Source organism: Strix uralensis, chromosome 1, assembly GCF_047716275.1.
Source record: "Strix uralensis isolate ZFMK-TIS-50842 chromosome 1, bStrUra1, whole genome shotgun sequence".
Taxonomy (NCBI): domain Eukaryota; kingdom Metazoa; phylum Chordata; class Aves; order Strigiformes; family Strigidae; genus Strix; species Strix uralensis.
This window is the reverse complement of record NC_133972.1, coordinates 2,319,715-2,342,607: the sequence shown is the minus strand read 5'-3', so window position 1 is coordinate 2,342,607 and position 22,893 is coordinate 2,319,715. Positions and strand designations below refer to the sequence as shown.

Here is a 22,893-nt window from a genome sequence, read left to right as displayed (position 1 = left end):
TAACTGTGTACCCAGTCTTGAGGAGCTACATCTTTATAATAATACTAACCATGAGATTTTTTTTTTATTTCCACCCCACCGAAAACCTGCAGATTTTTGGAACCGCACGATCCACCCCAACTCACCCCCCACCACCGCCACTGAAAGGAAAGAAATTGTTACAATATGTAGAGAAAGAAATTAAAAAAGAGATCAATTACTAGTGCCCTGTGGGGTGGATCTGGTGGATGAAGTCGTTTGCAGCAGTGCCTTCGCAAAGTCCGGGGCCGGGACTCCTGCAAATTGTGATGATCTGGATGAGCCTTATTGAGATTTGCATGGAACAAGTTGATTTCTTAGCAGATGTTTTCAGTAGAGCTCTTGGATATCTGGCTGGTTGGACCGCTGGGGAAGGGGTGTGCGTGTCTGTGGGGGTGTGCATGTCTCTGTGTGCGCGTGCATGTCTGGGTGTAAATCCTCTTTTTTTTTTTTAAGGAAAAAAGGAGGAAAAAAAAAAAAAAAAAAAAAAAAGAACCAGCTGAAAGTTTCTAGAAAGTTAGTTTAAATGTGTCCCGACCATCACCGTGAGGAAATGGGGATCTGAGAAGAAGGACAGAATGGCAACAGGAGGCAAATCAAGAAAATAATAATTAAAAAAAAAAATCTTCACACTTTTTTTTTTTTTTTTTTTTTTTGCATTTTAGTAGCTTCGACCCAGGGAGTGAAATCCGGGCAGGTTGTTATAGCTACCCAAATCCACAGGGGTCCCCCCTGTCTATTTAAACCCCCTAAATCTTCCTTCCCCTTTTTAAAACTACATTTTATCCCTTGGCTTGTGGGCCAACGTGCCCCCTAATGAGTATTAAAACACTATCTCCTTGCAATTAGCTCATTCCTGACTTCGCGCTCCTGATTGACAGAACAAGCCAAAGCATCAGAATTCTCCCTTTGGCAATAAGTGCTGATTGGGTCCTTTTTAAGAGAGCTACTTCAAACTTTTTTTTTTTTTTTTTTAATATTTGCCTTCAGTGTCTTGGCTGAGAGAAGAGTTTTTTACCTCTCTGAGATTTTTTTTTTCCTTGAGAGTAGTAGAGGAAGCAAGAGAGGATTTACCTGGTCGGGTTGAGTTCACTTCATTTGACTTTTTTTTTTTAAATTATTGTTATTATTATTATTAAAATAATCATCCTGCCTCAGAAGAAAGGAAGGTTTTTGGCAACTCTGGTTAAAAAAAAAAAAAAAAAGAAAGACAACTTTTCATCAATGGCCTCTTTTGGATATTTCCTGTTTCTTTGTGGGTTGAGTCAGGCTCTGTCAAGTTACCCAATCTGGTGGTAAGTTTTATTCTTCTTTTTTTTTTTTCTCTCATTTTCATTTATTTTTCCCCTCCTCTGTTTTCTCTGCAACCCCTGCGCTTAAGATGACTTGAAATTCTCCTTTCGTTGCCACTCAGCTAAAGAGGTGGGATTGTTCCAGCGCCAGCAAGTTCTTAGGACCTGCATTTCACCTCTTTTATTTATGCATTCACTTTGTTTATTTTGACTGGGTTATACCTGATCTCTCCTTCTCCTACTGTAAAAGAGAGAGAGCGAGCGAGAGCGATCGGAAAGTTATTTTTTTTTTTTAAGTGCTTTGATCCTCTCCTGTGAAGAACAAAAGGCGCTGCCTGAATTAAAGAGATAATGATACAAGCTGACATGAGCATTTCAAGGTGATTTCGACCTAGTCAGGTGGAAGGATTGGGGGAAAGGATGAAAACTTCCCCCCCCCCCCCCCCCCCCATTCGCTTTAAGGGAATATTTAGGGGAAGGAAAAAAAAAAAAGGGGGGGGAAGAAAGAGAAAGGAGGTGAGAGGAGGCTGAACAACCTGGGCTGGTTATGGAAAGGCAGAGCAGGGAGCAGAGACGGCGCTGGGGGAGATGTGCCCGGCGCGGCCGCGGAGCTGTCCCGCGCAAAATCGGCGGGGACCTGCGCACCCCCGTTCCCCCGGGATAACGCAGTTTTTTGGCCGGGCTGCAGCTCCTTTCTTTTTTTTTTTTTTCTTTCTTTTTTTTTTTTTTTTTTTTTTTTTTCCGCGCTTTGCACCCTACGCCTTTAAGAGGCTTTTCTCTCTCTCCCCCACAAAAAGCAAATGGTGTTGGGCTAGGCATGTAACTGCAGGATCTGCTCTAATTACCCCGCGGAGGTAATTGGGCTCAGGGAAGCCCTAGCGCAGGAAGGCTCCTGCTCCGCAGGCAGCTCTCGGCCGAGCGCGTAGGAAGCGCGGAGCAGAGCCGCGCGGGGTTGAGCGGTGCGCGGAGGCGCAGGCAAAGCCGGTTGGGCTTCGCGTTCTGACACCGGCTGCGCGGGTGCGGAGCTGCCTGGGAAGGGAGCTGCCAGCTCCGCGACCGCGGAGGGGAAGGCGGGCTGCTCCGCACCCGGGGCGGTGCTGTAAATAACTCCGAAGCGTGCAACCACCCCCCCCCCCCCCCCCAAAAAAAAAAATGCTAATATAAAAATAACAATTAATTTTTTTGAAAGTGCATTTACTCTCTGCCCCCCCCCCCCCCCCCCCCCCATGTGACGAGGGGCAGTAGCGGGGGGTCAGGTGCGATCCACACGGGCGGAGGCGAACGGGGCCCGCGGGAGCGCTCCCTCCGCCCGCGGCCGCGCTGCCCGGCGGTGCAGAGGTGAGGGTGTTGAAGGCAGCCTCTTCAACTATTTCAGGTATGTCTGAAAGCAGGGAATTCGTTGGGATGGGAGAAAAGCAATAAAATGCAAATGTGTTCTTGGGAAGACAGGCAGAAAGAGCACCTGGACGGGAGTCATTAAAAAGCAATCTTTTATTCCCAGCCACCATCTAACTTATAATTAAAAACTCTGGTTGCATTCCTGATTGGAGAAGGAAACGCATTCCTCTAATACCAACATAAATATTCCCTTGTCACCCACCGAGGGGAGAGGAGGGCAGCGCGGCCCCGGCCCCCCCAGCCCCGCTCCCGGCTCCCCGCTCCCGGAGGTGCGGGCGAGTGGGAAAAGCCCGGGCAGGAGGCGGTGGAGAGAGGGGCAGGAGGGGTTTTTTCCAAGCTGGGGCATCAGGTGTGTGAAGGAGGACTGCAGCGGCGACTTTTGGGGGTTTGGGGGTGGTTTTTTGCGTTTTTTTTTTTTTTTTTTCCTTCCCCTTCCATCCTTCCCCGGTGCCAACCAGCGGTTTTTAGACGTTTCTTTCGCAAAGAGAGCAAAGCCCCCTTAGGCCATGGAAATGCAAAGGAGGTTTTGATTGGGGTGGGGGAGTCGGAGGAGAGACCGGGTGCTGTTATATTGGCTGCTTAAATTCCCCCTCGCCCCCCACCCCTCCTTTCCCTCTTTATCCTCAAGCAAGTTATAAAACCATGGGCACCCCGATGGCTGGAGCTGGGGGACAGCCCTGCGACTCCTCGGGGGCTGGAGGGTGGCACAGGGGTCCCCTGGACACACCCGTGCACATCCCAGTACCAGCAGCGCCTTTTCTTTTCTCCTAGTCAAGGACAGCCTGCTTCCAAACCAGCTGAATCAGCAAATCAATCATCTTCTTTATTCTATTTTAATTTAATTTTGTTCCTTTCTTTTTGCACGGGTTTGTTGTTGGTTGTTGGTTTTGTTTTGTTTTTTTTTTTTTTTCTTTTTTGAACGGACTGCAGAGGGCCAGGATTTTTTTTTTTTTAAACTGGTAGTGCAAGCAACAAACCATCTCTGTTTAAAGCCTCCCCTATATTCCCTCGTAGCAACTGGACTGCTTACAGCAGAAAATCTGTAATTTACCATCCCCAAATTGTGCCCCTCGCAAATAATAGTTTCTAGTTAAAGCGTAAACTCATCCTAAAGCACACAGGGCTATGGATACTTACACTGCGTTCAGCTTCAAGGCAATTTGAGCAGAAGCAGGAACTGAGGAGCAACTCTCTCCTGTAGGTTTTGGTTAATTATTCTCCCAGAGGGAAGAAATTAGGGGAAACATCAAGTGTGCGTTTGTTAGGGGGAGCAAGTGGGCATGGGTCTGTTACTGAACTTTCTGTCTACCTCTAAATAGAGCTCCTGACTTGGCTGAGCTGTTTAAATTGCTGTTCCCACCATGGCATAGAGGCTCCTGTTTAAAATCAGGCCATGCAGTTCTGGGTGGGCTCTGCACAGACCCAATTGCATGGTATCTACAGAAAAAGTGCAGTGGGGCAAAAGGGAAAAGATCCCTCGGAGCAGTGATGCTCTCATGGTCTGTCCACGTCCTTTCAGTGATGACTGGGGGAAAGCTACGGGAGCTGCTTAAAAATAGAAAATTTCTAAATAACGTATTTACAAAGAGGGATGAAATAAGCTGTAAAAATAATTACTTAAAAATAACAAAAGAAAAGGGCACTGTTTCCCATTGGGACTGATGTGGCAAGTTTCTAGGGACATGTTGGCATGATTTATTATAGCACAGTAACCCCACAGGACCTTCTCCCACAGCATTGCGTTGTTCAACCTAAAGGAGCTACTGGTAGTTGCAACAGGCTCTTCCACACCCAGGAGGCCAGATTAAGAGCAAAAATGTGCCTTTTTTTTTTTTTCCCCCAAATGTTAGTGCTGCTCATTTTTTGGTTTGTTTTTAAAAAAGGAAAAGGGACTGGAGGGAGCGAAGGATGACTTAGAAAATTCAGAAGCAGAATCCATGGGTGGGGGAGGATTAGATGTAACCTTGCAGAGTCACAGTAGCAGCACGAACAAAATTAAAACTTTTTCCAGCTAACATGCACTGCCTCGGCTGGCTGGCTAACCTCACATGGAATGGAAAAAGCATTTTATTTGATTTTTTAATCGGTGGCATGAGACCTGACTTGGTCTGAGGACAGCCAGATTGCAGAAATGATTCAGAAGGGAGAAGGGTTTGGTTCAGGAAGAAAAATCAGCAATAAAAATGAACACAGAGCTTCAGTGCTGGGGATCTTAACCTCCTGTTGCCCAGGAGGCTTGTCCTAGGGGAGGTGGTCGCCAGAGGGGATCACTGGGCTGAATTAAAAGTACAGGCAGGCCTCTTCACCATGGGAGAAACCTGCTAGCTGGCACCTCAAATGTCATTCTTCCTGGGGTGCAAGGCAGCCTGGTGCATGTTGAGGGATGCAGATAGTTAAAGCGAGGGGCTGGAGCAGGGAGGAGATAGGCACTGTCTGGGACCTCACGTGGTGGCATCGCTTTGGGCAGCAGTGCGTGTCCCTTCCTCTGTCCCATTGGCTGTGGTGGAGCTTCTGTCTCCTCTGCTGCTCTCTGTAACACCCATACCACATCCAAAGTGGGGTGGGGTGAAGTTCAGCCCCATAATGAACTGGGCAAGGAGATGAAGCATAACCACTAATGCCGAGCGAACGTAGTGTTACTGAAGATGCCAGGCTGGTATTTGGAAAGCAAACATGAGGGATGCGTGTTAGGAATATTTTCCTGGCTGTGACCTGTGTTTGCTCTTGGCTTCTTATTGCTTATTCCCCAAGACTGGTCACAGAAGCTCTATTGGTTTACTCATCCATGTAGGATGAACCTGGCCAAAGCCTGTGATGTCCTGCAGTAACCACTTTGCAGCCCATGAGGGTGGGAGAAAGTGATCTAAGAGATCTTTCCATCTTTGTTTTTTTGCAATTCAGGAAATGTAAGTGCATGGGAGCAGGGTGGGAGGGAGCCTTGCCAACAGAAAGACAAGTAACCCAGTGGCATCACTCCAGCAATACGCAGGTGCAACACCTGAACGTGTCCCTGTCAGAGTTTGATGGCATCACTGCAATAAGAGCAGTGCACGGATGAAGTCCCAGCTTGTGCTCTGGTTCAGGTCTCTCCTGGGATCTGTCCCCCTCAGGATGGATGGAACAGCCTGCGATTTACACTGGGGGTGGGTGAAAGCCGGGCCAGGTTCTGGATCGCATGAGAAACCTGATTCTCCTTTTGTTGCAAATCCTGGAGAACCAAGCTGAGTCTTGGCAGGCTCCGCACTTGAGAAAGCAAAGCTTAGGTTTGGCAGAGATCAGCTGCGTTAAGTGAGAGATGATCATCCCTCATTAGCCAGGAGAGAGGCAGAGCCATGGAAGGTCACCCAAGGGACAGCACGAGCCATGTGCGTTGGCACCAGAGCTCCTAAAACAATCTCTAGAGCTCGGAAATACAAATTGCATCTACCCACTTCTCTGCATGATTGGTTAATCATATCCATGATAATCATATCCAGAGTTGAGGATTTTGACATTTCCGAGGTGATGGCACTCATCCTCGTTGCCTCTGCTACTGCAGCAGGTTGCGGTGTGACGTTAAACAGCCGCTGTGCCCCTCTGCAGAGGTGGCTGCACTTCAGCTGTATGCGGTGGCATCTCTGTACATGCAGCCCTATCCCACCCTTGCCCCAAGGCTTGGGAATTGTCTTTATATACATGTATCTATGTTACAACAGTATCTTACATGGCCCTGTTTTGCCAGGCAGCGTATAATCATGGATTGATGTTTTAGCCTATTCTCAGATACCAACTTGCCCACTAGCTTGGATTTTCCAGAGCACAGCATGGGTGATTTGCACCCAAGCAGCAATGGGGATAGAGGGCAGCTGGGTCGAGGGGATCTTGCTGTGTAGATGTAAGTGGTAAGAAACAGTCCTTGCCTGGTCCATGCATAGGGTATAGTGTGCAAAGGATAAGGGAAATATTTCCCCATCTCCACTTTTTCATGGTGGGACTGGAGAAACAGACTCTAATAGTATTTATGTTGCTCCTGGAATAGTCCAGGCATGGAGGAGCTGTGCTGGTGAGATGAAATGACTGAACCAAGATCACACAAGAAGCCTTTCTCGCATCAGGAACTGAAAATTTTGCAAGGTCCTAGCAAGAAGCCCCTGTTTCAAACACAGGGACAGCTGGGACTCTCCCAGAGACCATAGTGTGAGCTCAAAAAGAGCCCTCATCTACTCGGATTTTAGACTCATTTTTTTAAATTGTGTTGTCCTGTTATGTATTAATTGATTTTTTCTTTCAATTTTAAGAGGATTTTTTGAGATAAGTTAACCTGAAAACCAGCAACTTGATATTCAAAGCTTTGAACTGAGGTATTGCTTCAAACAAGCAAGCCTTTCCTAACTAAGATAAGGAAAAGTGAATAATTTTGCTCCTCAGCCCTTTTTGGGTAGCCCCAGTGGCAAATTATGTCCTTTACAGGCATATGAACACCTCTAAGATTTCTCACCTGAAAACCTTTGAGAACCTACTAACATGGCTTAAGCTCTGATGTGTGCCCAGGAAGGGAGAGAATGGTTTTTATTCCTATTTTGCAGGGGGGGTAAGCATAGACAGAAGAATTTAAAGGCCCTGCCGTGGACCTTGCAATGAGTCTGCAGCAGGGATGGGTGTAGCACCGAGACACTTGGTTGTCCAGTTCGCTGAGGGAAGGCAGGTCTTTTCTTCCTTCTAAAGATCTTTCTACACAGGCTCCATGTCCTTGGGTGCTATTGCAGTGAACAGCACCAGGGCAGGGTAAGGAAGTGTCTGCTTCAGGGTCAGTAGACATTAATGAAATAGATGGGTCCTGTTCTCCTCTTTGAGCTCCTAGCTGAGCGATTTCACTTGTGCACCTGGTGTTTTTCTTCCAGACTCATCTGTACAGCCAGGCCTGACATAGGTAGAGTAGTTGGAACAGAGGCATGGCCATAGTTGTGCTTTCTTTTGGCCAAAATGTCTTTTCGACTGTTCCCTCTAAAGGGCCAGGCTGGAGGAGCCTTGACTTTTGCTGTGAGTCTGTGGTCTCTCCTAGGAAAGAAGAGTCAAGGATTGCTGATTGTACCAGGGGATATGAGCCTGACTCACTGGTGTCTCCATCCCAAATCTATGGCAACCCTTTCCTGCTTGCATTCTGCTTCCTGCAACTGGGGTGAGCCAACTCAATTCCAGCCCTGCTGCAATGCTACTGCTTTTCCAGACGGGGACTGCTGGTCTCTGCACCTCTTCCCGTATCACCAGTGCTTAGCACGGGTGCAAAGCAGCAGAGGAAGGTGGTTGTTCTGTGCTAGACCTTGGAGGAGCAGATGGTTTTGCTTTGCATGTATGAAAGCACAAGAAAAAATACCAATGGGACAACCATGGGTTGATGTTCTTGCTTCTCCCTTGGTCAGCAGTTGTGCTTGCGTTCCTGTTCCTCGAGTGCATGATTCAGATAGCCCGGCCTCATTTCAAAGAGTTTTATTGGACATAATGACAGCACTTAACAGGCATGCACAAGTGTGACACAGGGGCAATCCTCCGGGCTCTGAGTCATGGATGCTCCGTTTGGACAGCTGACCTGTAAGCAGTATGGTGAATGCAGCTGGCTGTGCGCTGAGCACACAGTCTTATCCCCAGGGTCTCCTGCGAGCAGGGATGAACCAGTCATGCTCCCACCAACTTCCACGTTGAAATTTCCTTACTGGAGCAGAACTGGACTCACGATCTTGCTCTGGATCCCAAAGGAAACCCTGTAGGGTCAAAGAGTGCAGCTGGGAAGAGAAGAGATGGAACATGCAGGAGGTCTGAAGACCATTGCTGCAAAGAAGAAGGGCTTTCAAGGCTCGAAATAGACATCTTCTGGTGATGTGGAGCTTGGTGCTTTCTGCCCAGTCAGGTGGTGGCAGGTGCTGGGGTGATGGTGCCAGTTAAAACCACTGAAATACAGAAGAAAGGAAGAGAAGATAGCAGGGGAAGAAGCATTAGCCAGAGCATGTATATCTTGTCCACATGCTCAGCTAAGGCTGGATGGGGCACAGCCCCAAAGCTGCAGCAAGAGCTATTCCCATCCTGTCTCACTAAACCCATCTCTGCTTTGCTGACACCACTGAAAGCCCAATGAAGGCCCAGGGTCCGTAAGAGCCAAGCCCGTTCAGTGAGGCTTAATACTGAAAGGAGATGAATACTCAGGAAAGTCTGTAAGGGCAGGAGCCCTTCTATAATGTACCCGGCAGGGCTTTGCTGGATCAGGCCAAGTGTTGCTCTTGCAGAAAAGCTGTTCCTGACACTGTCTATGCCAACTGTTTCCATCTAGCCTGGGCCATTCATAACTCTTTTCACCCCTCCTATCCCTTTAAAAGTGGCAAGGTTTGCTTTAAGTCCTGTTACCATCTTAGCACAATATGTAAAAATTCATCAGTTCCTCAGTCTATTCCAAATTCTACTGGTGCTTGCAAAAAACAAGGAAAAGGAAAAAGAACCAATACATTAACTCCCTTGTTCTGAACTCCTAACATAGGGCACTGCTTTTAAAAACAGCCTGTAAACCAGGGGAGAGCGTTATGCATCACAAAGATGTTGTTTGTCTCTTTTCCTTGTTTGTCACCTGCATATTCACAGCCCCCTTCCCACTTGGATGTTGCTGATACCCAGAGAGTGCTTTGCATTTGTAGAGCCTGGGCCATCAAAGGAGTTTGAGGTGCCTTTGGTCTCCTCATCACAGTTTCTGTTCTGGTGTAAATAATAGTCAGTTATGCTTTATATTGGTATAGTGTTAATTCTTAGCAGGGCTGCTGTTACTCTTTTCCAACATGGATATTCCTCCATACTCTATTGGTGTGAAATGCTTTTCTCTTGCTGCGTCTTTGAACACTCTCAGGCTTCATCAACAAGGTCACGTCATAGCTTGTGGGCTGGTTCCCTTCTCACATCGCAGGCCTCACAAGGCATCCCAGGTGCTTGGGATGGCCATTTCTCCTCTTCCATGGGGCTCTGTAGGCTCAAAGTGTGTTGCAGTGGGTTTTCCTAGAAGGCTTAGAGAGTGCCTCAGGGGTTCCTTGAGCTCAGATCATGGTAGACTCTCACATTTCTGGCCTGGCCTCATGTCTATCACAGGTTATGGAAACTCTCTTGGTCACCATGCATCAATCCTAGTGGTCGGTTTAAGCATGTCTTCCAGGAAAGACATCTAGTCCAAAAAAGAAGATGCCTGGGTTCCCATCAGATGCCCATGCACAGATTTTACTCCCAATTAAAATGCCATATGGTGTCCTGGTTATCCTCACAAGCCTGGCAGGGATTTTATGCATTCCACTGATGACACTCTTTTCTCAGCAGCAGACGGAGGCCAGTCAAGAAAACCCCAGAGCATCTCAGTGGCACTTGATGCCTATCTGCAGGCAACTGAACAAAGTCTTGGGGTGGAATTCATTTTGCACATTACATGTGTGCAATTTCAATGTCTCCATTCAAGACTCTTGGCTCCTTTCATCGATGGGCATAAACGGGCACTTTCTTATGGTGCAATTCACATCTCAATCATTCGACTGAGCTTGACTGGTTAAATCCTCTGCGACTATGGAGGAGTTAAGGCAACCAGTTCAAAAGTATCTCCACCATGGTCATCTAGGATTAGTTAGGCAATACACAAGACAGGGAATCCTCTTTGAGAGTTTGGTCATTTGCCTATTTCCTAGCTGTTAAAATATTCCCATTGCCTGGCATGATTTCACATGGCTAAAATCAAGTCATGGACTTTTTCTGTACCATTTTACTGTATTTTAATAAGTTCTTTAGTGCACAGTGCTCATTGGTGTATTGGGATGGGTGCAGCCATGGTATGCTATTGCAGGAATGTGCATGCCATCCAGTCTGGTACTAAAAGCCTCTAGGCCACCCTTCTCCTCAACAAATTCACCCCATCCTATATTTTGTCATGTCTCAGCATAGCCTAAGCAGCTTGAATGTTTTGCAGGTTTCTCTGTAACATATTTAAACCCAACACACTCCAGAGCACAAATATATCTTCCTCATGCTCCTTATCCTCAAACACACCCAGAGTCTCCCACCATTCTCCAACCACATGCACAAGCCATTGGCTCAAGTTTGTAATAGAACTTTAACTCAAAGCTTTAAAAAATATATATAAAATGGCTTTCTTGCTTCCCTATCATGACAGTTATCTCAGCAGGGGACACGGTCACTCTTATTAATGCAAGAGTTGTATCTGCATTTCAGAGAATTCCTCTGACTTTGTTTTACTTTCAGTTCTCTGAAATCAAAACGTGTTCTCTTTTCCCAGTCTATATCTCTTAATTGCACTTCCCACTTCGTACTTCCTCTACATCTCTCTTAGAAGATGCAGTTTTATGTCAGAGGTTACGCACATTCAGGTTTCCAAGGAAGTCACTGTTATTCAACAGAATTCACATTGTGGGATGGAGCAGCAAGAAAAGGCAGAGCCCATCTCTGCTGTAGCCAAGCCTGTGAAATGAAGCCAAACAGCACTGAGCAGAGCAGGAGTTTCTTCTGCTTCTAAAAGGGTGCACCTTGTCTAATAGAGATATTTACTAAGGAGTGGGAAGGCAGGAATGAAACTCCTTGAACAGTTGCCAAGCCTACCATTCAGTTTGTCCCTCTGCCCCCAGAATAACAACAATAGAGCCTGTTGCTAGACAGTGTTGTGTGGCATGACAGAAAGCAGCTCTAAATCCTTTGCAGGCTGAGGGACACACTTAAGGGAGCCTTTCCATTTTTTTATGAGCTTACGGTAGCCAGGAAAAAATGGGACAGTCTAAGGTCTTGCTGGACAGGTAGGACCCCATTCAAAGCCCAGTAAAGACTGGGGAAAGACCATGGGGCATCAGATAAGATTTGTAGAATTTACTGGGAGACCCACAGTTCCTTTAGAGGCATAAAAATATGGTTAATGGTGGCTCTGGGGAGATCCAGGTTTGGTTTCTACGCCTCCAATCATCTTGAAGCTTTAGCAGTCACTAGCCAAGTTTCCTTTAGAGCTATTGGTGAGAACTAAGATGCAACTTATCTGATGCATGTTAGACGTTTACTTTCAGATGAGAAGAATCACATCCCAGCTGTGTCAGTTTTCTTACCATCACCTGCAAGAGGACCCTGGATAACTAGGTCAGACAAAGATATCTCCTTCCACACCACACCTCTGCTAATGCTGCAGCAAAACAGCTTTCAGGCCCTGGAGATAAGGCTGCCACTTTCTTTCTCTGTAGATTTACACTATTTGTAAATGGGAGTGTATCCAGGCCTTGAAAAAAATCGGCAAGATTCAAGACAGTTGGTGAATAGGCTAGGCTGGACTGAGCTTCCCAATCCCTGGATCCCTCACTGCCAGGAAATAATAGACTATATCAGCACACACTTCCAAACACCTGTAGTCCATCTTTCTAACATCTACACATGTTCAGAAGGGTATTGTTCTCAAAGCCTTTAGGACGGCTCTCCACCACCATTACAAAGACAATCCACAAGGAGAGGCAGCACTCCTGTGGTATGCAGGATCTAATGAGGTACCCAGCTCTCCTGGTCTGGATCAGTAAGGCTAATTATTTCATGCCAAATGCATCTGGACTGCTCTTCCCATGGAAGAATATGCAAGAAATTGATACTTCATAAGAATTCCCTTCAAACACCCTTCTGAGATATGGATTTTTGCTCAGCTCTTCCATACATTGTGGAATGCAACACCAGGACTTCAAGTGATGGGTTTTTAAACGTAATTCAGCCACTAAAGATCTACAGCAACACCCATGAGGATTTTCAAAAGGATCTTCCAATGACAGTGCCCTCTTTCAGTGTTCTACATGTCTAGGTAGATCATAAAAATCCTAGATGCTCCAAGCCTTTAGGAGTGTATTCAAAGCAAAAAAAAAAAAAATTAAAAAAAAAAAAAAAAGGCAGCTGATTCGTCTGGAAAGATTTTATAGTGGAAGTGCTCAGACAAAACAATAAGAGGCTAAGTGGAACAGGACAGAAGAAGTGAAATGTAAGACTATTTAGACACATAATTCTTGCTTTATTCCTTAGACTTACTGCATTGCTGCAACTTGATCAATTAACTGATTTTATTGAGCTGCCCCTTGTCAGTGGATTGCAGTGACCGGTCCATGAATACCCTTAGCTCATTCCGAATGTGAGGAAAAGTGGATTTTATTGAAGTGCTTGTTTCTCCTCACATGCCGCAGAGAGAACAGAAGTAGCACACATTGAGCTGTCTGTTAGACACCTTAGGTTAGTTGAGGTGTATCCCACTGTGGGTTTGCAGTAATAGGTATAACAGCTTCTACCATCATTAAATCATTCGATCCAGAAATCATCTCATCCATCCTCACGTGCCCCAGGCTGGATTAAATATACCTAAATCAGAATTGTGAAGAAGTAATGGATATAGGAGGTAGTTAGCACTGAGTCATTGCTAACAAGAATATCATCTGGATAACAAAGGAACTTACTGGATCACAGCCTTCTTCTAACAGGACAGGTCATGGATATTAGTGGGTTGATTGCAAAACCTAGAAGTCGCTTACAACAGAAGACTAAGGGTATGGTAAGAACTAGTTTTGCCTGAAAGAGTATAGGGTCCAGACAGATGGGGCAAACAACTGAGCTGAAAGAGAACCGATAAGATACATTAGCAGAAGATTGGGAATCAGACAGCGAAATGCTAATTCAGTAGCCACTGGAATCCTTGTTGCAACTTGCCCACAGGCATATGGGAAGTCTGTGACAGAAACTGGCGTTGAGTCCATCTGTCCTGCTGATGCAATACGTAGTCTCAGTCTCCTGGTGAATGAAAGGTTCAAGCTCAGCTGTAACACAAGGCAGTGTGTTGTTAGTACAGCTTTCTAACAGCTCTACTAAAATTACAAGTAAACTGTCATGTTTACCAGAAGAGTCTCCAAACTGTAGTACAGAAACTAATTCAAAGGTTATATAGTCTAGCATATATTTGCAGCCACAGATACAGTGGTGGTGTCTGCCACCAGCAGTGGTGCTAGTGGTGGCTCCTGTTGCCTCTGACACTGGTACTCAGACAGAATAAATTGAGAAATTCTGTCCTGCACACAACCTGCAGAAATAGGAAGATACAGGCTCGTGTTTGGATTCTCGCATGCCAGAGCACAGTTTTGCCCATCTCTAGTACAAGAAGGGTAGGTCAATATGCAAGACATTGGCTATCTAATGAACTGCAGACTCTGGAATAAACCAGGGGAAAAAGATAGCTCAAGGGCTAAAGCACATCCTTAGGACATGAGATCTCTGGTCATATTCCTTCTCTGCCCTCTGCAAGCCTAAACAAATAGCTTGGTGACCTGGACAGATGACAACCAGAAAGCTGGAAAACAAGGCTGTTTCCTACAGTCTCTAGCAGAGGCAGGCTGTACACATCCCATTTCAGTGGACGGTATAGGGTCATTGAGCAGAGGCTGAGGTACAGGAAGAAAAGCTGTGCTGGACTTGCCTTTGACTCACTGTTTCAAAGAAAACCTCACTTGGGGTGAGGATAACAGCCAGGGCAGCTGGACACACATGAGTCAGTACAACAGAGACCATGAGTGAAGAGTTTAAGTTTGTTCACTATTGTAGAGACATACATAATGCTTACGCATTGCAGCCACGCTGGGCAGGATTTGTCATACTCCATCTCAGAGCTGGACATCTCATCTGAGGTAGTCATCTAAGCTCTCTTTCTAGTCAATGAATGAAGTCTGACACTTCCTCACTGTGATTCATCAGACCTATCTTTGATGTCAATCTTTGGATGCAATGACTCTCATTGTACCAGCTGATCTCTCTATGTCGGTGATCAAGAGAACCAAGTTGACTAGTTGGGCACCTGACTTCTGGATGAACAAAGTTAGGTCAAATGTTCTAACTCCATCATGCCCAAATCCTTATGTTCATCCTGCCCACAGCTGTGGGACCCCTTGGACAAGGAATTTGCATTTCTGCAAACATCTATCCCTTTTGGTTTTCTGTGATGCTAGCCTACAACTAAAAGGCTGATTCAAAAAAAAAAAAAAAAACACCTGTTCTTGCAGAAGCATTATTCATCAAAGAAATGGTCATCTGGACTGATTTTTTTAACCAGTAACGAGTTGCCAAGTGGAGGTACTGTGACAGAGACCACCCTCAAGGTCAATAACAATTCTGAAATCACTGCAACAAGTCACCAACTCAGATTGTCTTCTCCTGAGGCTGGGATTTTCAAGATTCTGCTGACCTTGCTGATAAGATCTGTACAAATTTATTCACACACTTGTGCTGTCTAGTCCTCAAATTCCCAGACTGTTTCTGTTACTGTGAATGATGAAGAGTTTGTCTTATCTTAAATTTCCTTGATCTTAAAGATGTCAGGAAAGATGCCTAGGATTTTCTTTGATGCCAGAAAATATGGTGGCATCAATATAATGGAAGAGTGAGAGAAGTGATTGAACATCCCTCTAAACTGGCTAAATTTCAGGTCTCTAAGTAGGTTTTGCTATTAAAACTGTCTGGGTGCTAAGTTAGGCATGAACTTAGCCTTAGGCACCACTATGCTAAATTAGACTTTATTATTAATATTAGGTGAGAATAGATGCAGACACCTCAGGTGTAATTTGTGTAATTTTCAGCAAGTGTTGGCTCCCTTCTCTGTGAAATGCAGCCCCTTCCAAAGTGTGTTTAAAATGCAGACCTGCAACTGTAAGGGGAGAGCTTCTGCAAAGGGACTGATGTCCTTCAGAGCATGGGCTCTGTGGCCCCAGAGGGGCTGTCAGGCCAGGGGCAGGGAGGGCCTCATGGAAGGGCTCTCGGATACATCACTCCCCTACTCCATCTCTTCTTACAGCTGGTTTCTGCACGAACCAAGGCTTAAGCAATCCTGCTGCTTGTCTGTTTGTCCCCATAATGACGATTGAACCTACTGACCCGAGGAGGTTGGTTTGGTAGTTTCTCAGAGTTACTGGATACCCATAAGTCTCACAAAAATGGGCAGTTAAGTAGAGGAGAGTTGTGACTAGTGCCCTCCCAGAGGGAGAGGCTGCAGTGTGTGTGCATGTCAGTAAGCCTGCACGTGTGTGTGCATTGCATACGTGTGTGTATACAATGTTCCCCAGATATCAGAAATCCAGACAGGAGGACAGAGAAGTCAGTGCTCATGAGTTTCAGTTCCCACAGAATTATTGCTTGCTCTATTTACTTTTTAAAAATCAATTTGTCTTCTGTTTCTTCTCCTTTCCTTCTCATTTTAACTATGTGAGTTGTGGGAGGAAGGAGAACATGGAGAATGTGGGCCCTGTGATGAATCTATTGATAGACATATTGCATTGTATGACTGAGGAAGAGATGAAGTGAATGAACCTTCTCGTTAGGTTCAAGGTGGAAGGGTGGAGGGCTCCAATTCTTGGAAGGTCCATGGTTCCCAGCCACAGCTTGCCTCTCATACCAGGACAACTCATACCACGTTTTCCTCACCTGGGAGGCACCTCGCAGCATAGCTGTGCATTGCAGACATTTTGGTAGAGGGTCACAAGACAGAGTGAATGAGAGCGACGAAGGGTTTATGAGAACCTTCAGCTTGTGTTTTGTGAGCACAGGAGCGAGACAGCTGCAGAAATGCGCCCACTTCCTTGGTGGAGTGATGTTAGCAGCTCCCAGTGGCGTCTCCCAGAAAAGTCTAGTTAATGACTACTTTGAGGATTCTTTAGAAAAGTACCTATTATGAAGGAAGATGGTTATATACATATATAATACATACACCTAGGTATATGTATGAATATGCATTGACAGGTACATGCATATATTCATTGACAGGTACTTGCATATATCCCTCTCCTCAGCTTTAGCTTCTACTCCAAAAGAAGTTTGAACTCAAGGGAAATCTTCCCTTGACTTCAGCATATTGTGGAGCAATCTCTTTGTCTCATGTCTTAGACTCTGAGCTCCTTTAGGTCTTGATCCTGCAAGTTGCTTCATACTTTGATTCTGGGCCAGGAAAGGCTGCTTTGCCTTGTGTTTATCCTTAAATATCCAGGCAGTTTTTTATGCACAAGCACCAAGCTGGGTCACACAGGTTAAGATCAATCCCAAGAGCAGGGAGAGTCTTTCCTATGTAGAGCTGATACATAGCACATTATTATACATGCTATCAGGGACATACAGTAATAATATATGTAAATTACAGGCATATCTCTCAGTCCCATCTCCTATCCCATTGCAGGAGAGAGAAGGCCCAGTTAAGGCTTGTATATATCTGACAACATGCAGCAAAATTTTGCTAGGAGCTGGATGGGGGTTTGGGGCATGCAAAGGCAGAATTGCAGAACTTCTGTGTGTATCCTAATGGGCTTCAGCATTTGCAAAATCCACCCATATACTACCTATCCTGATCTGCACCCAGGTCTCAGATACTACAGGTGTTGAGAGCTTCTGCTCTGAGGTCCAGAGGCTTCTGGCTGAATCCCCAATGTTGGCCAAGACTCAATCACTGTGAATAATTGATTTGGTAGTTCTGTGGAACAGGATAATTTGTTGGCTAGAGTGTGCTACTGAGATTTAAGAAACTTGGATTTAAAACCCTGCTTCAAATCAAGCAGAGGAAACTTATGAAGCTCCTTTTTCCATACCATGGGTAAGTGCCATAACCACTAAGTTGCTGACTATGAGTATAAAGGGGACATTGTGTCCTCTAACTTCTCTTGGGAATGGCACCTTAGGGGATGGGCACATGAACAAATTACCACGAGGTAAGTTAGGGTGTGAACTAATAAGATGCCAGGATTTCTGTGGTAACTGCCTGTGCGAATGCTCTTACCCTGCAATAAATAGAAGATGGCTCATATATACCAGGGGGTAACAACGTTCACATGGGTGTTCACATGGATCACACCCTGATTTGACTCCCAGTAACTTGGGTCTATGCCTCTAACCTCAGTACCCTTGAGAATACATCCTGAAAGAAAATAAATCGAACTCTTCTATTTTACAAGCCCCCACAATCTTCCATTTCTACATTTCCAATTATAATTATTTTAGTGTATTTTTGGTTTGCCAGGAATAATTTGCTGAGCTTGACTCCACTGCACTCTTTTGGCAGAGAACAGTTCCACCTGAAATCCTTGCGGCCAGCTTTAGCCAGTGTGGGCAGACAGTCTACTGATGCCTTACGAGCATTGCTTGCCTTGTAGTCAGAGACCTTCTGGGCACTGACATAATGTTAATATCCCTGTTTCTTACAGCCAGCCCCTGAGCCCTGAAGAGGTTTAAACATGTGGAGATATGAAGTTAGGCACATAAAACACTATTTAGCCATGTGGAGAAAAGGTGGTGTGGTTGTGAGATGAGCAGTGTTTGCAGGTTGCCTTGAGGTCACTGGGTGCTCAGCACTTTTTCCTGCATTTCCCATAGGCCTGGGAAATAGCCATAAAGGAAGGCAGCAGCTCTGAAGAGAAGACCTCGATTTCATTTCTTGGCATGTGGGTCTGGGAGCCTTCCAGGGTTGCAGAGATAGGTGACTTTGCCTAGGAGCAGGCTGAGCATAGCTGTTCATGAGCCCAAGTGGCTGAACAGGAGAAAATGCCTTTAAAATATTCCAGGATCTGGACTCAATGCTCCGGTCAAAAAACCCCTACTTGTTTATGGGCTGGGACCTTGTCTCATGATGATCTCAAAGGCTGTCTGACTCAAGCTATCTTGAGACATCTCCTTTCAAGTTAGATTGGGAAGATCCAATTCATCCTTGAGGAAGTGTTCCACCAACTGAGGACAACTCTGTTTCGAAAACAGTGCTTTCTCAGAAAGTTTGAGGGCACCTTCTCTTTCCAAGCATACAAGGAGTTGTATCTGTACTCTACTGGGTGACAGCACACTCCCCTAAGAGAGCTGTGGATGGATTTCACTCACTTAATGCTAGCCATGTAATGATTAACTATCTGAGCTAATCTTCTTACCTCCCTCTAGAAAGATGGGAATCTTCTGAAGGGGATTCAACCTTCCTGAGATAGGTATCTTTTTAGTGGATGTGGTGAATCACTGTCTGGAGTTGCCTATCTTTCTTCATCCACTCTAGAAACAGCCTAAACACCTACCTTTTAGACAGCTGAAGTTGGGAGGTATGACAGAGTGCCTGAACACACTAAAAAATGTCATTGATGTGATGCCAGTTGGTGTCTGGAAGGTTTTTATCCCTACTTTAAGAGTGGCTGATGAGAAACCTTAAGTGTTTGTCAAGTCGTTGACCTTCCTTGGTGATTTTGCCTGGAGATAAGAGGTAAAAGACCCAAATCCTCTCTGGTGCAAACAGCATAACTTTTCTAATTTAAGTGCATAAACAAAATGAAGTAGACACTGTGTTGCAGAGTTACTCCAGGAGAAAGAAAAAGCTTGCCATTAAAAAATGAAAACTGAATGGGAAGGCAGGCCTACTTCCAATACCAAAAAGGCATCAGAACGAAATGAAAATTACCTCCCTTCCCGTGAAAAGTGAGTTTTATATTCTGTCCTGAGGTAGAAGCAGAACTTGTCAGTTTTTAGTTTTGGGGTGAACAACAGGATGTTAATCAGTCCAAAATCTTAACAAGGCTCAAGAGTGTTTTTCAATAGAATTTTTCAAGGCAATATTTACAGATATTATAAATATTTAGGATTGTCATAGTTAATGACAACAAGTATTTTGGGTGTTTTATATCTGGGTTTAAGATGACATCTGGTTATTGAAGACCAGAATAAGATTCATGCAAGGAAACAATGTCCACAAATGTCCTGTGTAGGGTACTTAAATTTTCTTCTAGAGCAGCTGGTTCTGGCCACTCTAGGAAAGGGTCACTGGCCTCAGGTCCACTAATTCACATTTTTCTATAGGGCTGGAGCATTGTTACCAGCCTGGTGTGCAAAGTGCTAATCCATTTATGGCTGCAATGGGGACACCAAGAGCTTTGTAGAGAAAATAGAAGCAATTTTCCACCACTGTACCCTTCAGAGGGCAACCAATGGTTTGTTACTGGCCAATGGCTCAGTGTAACTTTGACGATGTTTTGGAGAAATATTAAGCTGAGTTGCCAACAGTGCATGCTAACCATGCTGAAAGGTGATTTAAAAACCTCTCCCTCTGAACTCGCTGTTGAATTTTGTGTGTGTGTGTATATGGCTCATGAGAAGGGTGAAATTCATCTTAACAAGTTTCTGCCATCTAAAAATTAAACATCTGATTGATGGCTTTCATGTAGGCTTTTGTAGGGACTAATTCCCCCAGAAGGCAATTCAGGCCACCTATCCTAGACACCTGTCTTAGGACAGAGCAACTTGCCTTGATCTCCCTGTTATGAGGACAGAGGGGGCCTAGGAATATCATTAACTGCATTCCTAACTTTTAGGTGGCTACAAAGAGATGAGATGAACTCTATTCCAGGTGACCAGCTTTGGTGTGAGCATTGGCTTCTGCCATGAGCATGCATGAGAATTCAGCCCCGGTGAATCAAGAGTTTTTTGCAAAACTATCAAAGTCCTGCAGCCTTGAGAACCTGTTGAAAGCTGAAATGGTGTGAACTGGCACAGCTCTATAGCCTAGAGGATGGGGACCTTAGCTGACAAATATCACACCAACAGTATTACAGTGCAGAGATGAAATGTGAGGTCATTGTGGCTGAAGAAGCTACGGAAGCTGCTTGCACAGTGTTATGACTTTGAGCAATTTACTAGTACATACATGTCTTTTCAAAGTCTAATTGTGCTAACTCTATAGCAACCCTGACTCCAGGGAAGTTTTTAACCAAGCTATGAATCTCTGGAAGCTTCCTTCTTGCTTTGCTTCAAACCTCTACAGTGAGAAAGTCTCTGTCTTCAGACTGATTTCATAAGCGTAAACTTCGACATTTCATTAGGCTTTGGTGGATGTGTATTCAGATGAGGCAACCTGGAAACGGGGAGATTTCCTCAGAGCACCCCGAGCAAATAAGAGATGTCATTGCAACTAATGTGGCTTTGCAGACTACAGGTCCGGTCTCCAAAGTCCCACGGCATTTTGTTTTTATGATGATTATCCTATTTGTACCGTTATAGCAAAAATGGTAACTATTGAATTTCTGAGTAAATGCAAAGTTTCATCTTTGCAAAATTTAAACAAAATTGACGTAATTTTTCTCTAATTGAAACATTCATCTACTTTCCTGTAAATTTACAACGTCTGAACACCTTTCCCTTCACTTTCCTGCTCTTTGCATCATGTTTCACCTCGGGTTTAAGAAACTCTTTCATTTGTCAGTACAGTGCAATCCACACATATGCATTATTTAGGAAGCCAGAGGGAATGGTGGGAGTAGCAAGCTCATCTCTTTAGCATAATACTGGTCTATGTTTCCAGGGCTTTCTTATAAATACTGAAAGCTTGGTCCTGGAGGTGACTGGGGACACCTGCAGTCCTGAACAGACAAGATTTATTTGCAGAATACTGTGTGTGCAGTGGATTCAGTAAAGCCAGAAGTAGCTCTATTGGACAATTCTGTATGCAGACGTCTATGTATATATGTCTCAGTCCGTGAACTGAGTCCCAACTTGAGAAACTTCAGCATTAAGTGATTGATACCCAGACCCATTTGAAAGTGGGCCTGGAATGTAAGGCTCTACGGGCTCATTTCTTAAGATGACAATGAAGATTTCAACATACTTCCCCCTACTGATCCAAACAACTTGTATTGGACTGCAATGTGTTTTCAGGAAGAGCTTTCAGTTGTGATCTTGAGGCTGTCAGAAGGGAGGAGGAATCCATCCTTTCTCTTGGTGGAGCTGGCCAGTTGGGCATTCATCAACTTCACCATACTTCAGGTCTACCTCTGAGCTGAATTTGGCTGGTTTCAGTGAACTGTCACTGGTTTCCTTTTCACTGCTTGATGTAAAAAAAACCTCGTATAATCCAAGTATCTGGTTGGAAGTTTGTCCCCTACTAAGTCATTTCAAGAGTGTCCTATGGACCACTGGAGGTCTGGGAAACAAGCGTTTCTGTATTCTGTCCTGGGCTTGGTGAGGTGATCAGGTCTCTTATGTTGAGATTGCTGCTGACCATGTCTATCTTCTACCTGGGCAGCAAACAGCATAGATGGGATGAGGGGGGGGGGGGGGGGAAGGTCTCTTCTAACAGCAAAGAAGTTGTGTTTCTGACTTAGAGCTAGCTGGATTGTCACAGTACCTATGACTAAGGACCTTTGGTGTCCTCTATTTGTTGTTTCCTGGCTCAGAAGCAAGACTACTATTAACTTATTTATATCTTAATTTATTTCTAAGAAATAAATGCATTTTATTGTTTTCTATTAAGCATGGCTCTGGTACAAGGGATGCTGGCTGCCTCCATTGAAACAGATTTGTTCTATTTGTTTAAAGTAGCTCTTAATGTTTTAAGCCAGAAAAAGATTCAGGAATTTAAGCTGGTTTATTGTTACCACTTAAATACTTCATTTGTGCAAAATGGAAGTTTTTGGAGGAATACAGACTGACACCCACCGTGTCGTAGCACCTCCCGGCAGAGAGGGGTATTGGTATGACTGCTCCCTCTCCTTAATACAACTTTTACTCAATTTTGTACTGCCTGAGGCTTTAAAAGATATTAGAATCCAGGTCTAAGGGTTTGCCTATGTGTGGAAGTTATAGCAAATTAAACTCATGATCGAGTTTCTGCGGTGCAACAAGTTACCACACATCAGCTGACCCTTGCTAGCCGTCTGTGTGCTCACTGCTAGCCTGCAGCAAGTGAGGTAATTAGACTTTGCTTACCCACAATAAAAAAGGGTTAATTTAAATCACATTCACTAGCATTTGCTGTAGGCTAGGAATCCACATATGTAGGATTGCTGTGGGTCAACTAGCACATAGTAATTTGAGCTTCACTTGCTTGACCATGAGATTGAGCCCTAAGTGGAGATTTGAATTTATTGTTCAATGGTGTCTGCATACTGATTCCTTCAGGACACAGTCTAGGACATCCATGTTCAGACACCTGCAACAGAGACATCTTTTTCTGTCTCCTTTATAGTTGATAAAGAGGAGAAATAGATGATTATAGTGAGATATTTTTCTCACCCTAAAGATTTAGAAAAAAAATTACATGAAAACACATTGAACTGTGCCCGAAAATGGCATATTTCTCTCAATTGCTGAAAAGGAAATTTGGATGACTTGCTCAGATGTAGATCACTACCTT

General features: G+C 44.7%; 1 protein-coding gene across 1 annotated transcript in view; it reads left to right on the top strand.

Annotated features, from left to right (window-relative positions):
- The first annotated feature begins 222 nt into the window (after positions 1 to 222).
- WNT3A (Wnt family member 3A) overlaps positions 223 to 22,893 on the top strand; it is an 88,319-nt gene continuing 65,648 nt past the window's right edge. The window contains exon 1 of the mRNA XM_074890974.1: positions 223 to 1,313. Within this exon, the coding sequence (XP_074747075.1) occupies positions 1,243 to 1,313 (71 nt within the window). The 5' untranslated portion in view covers positions 223 to 1,242. The remainder of the gene's footprint in view (positions 1,314 to 22,893) is intronic.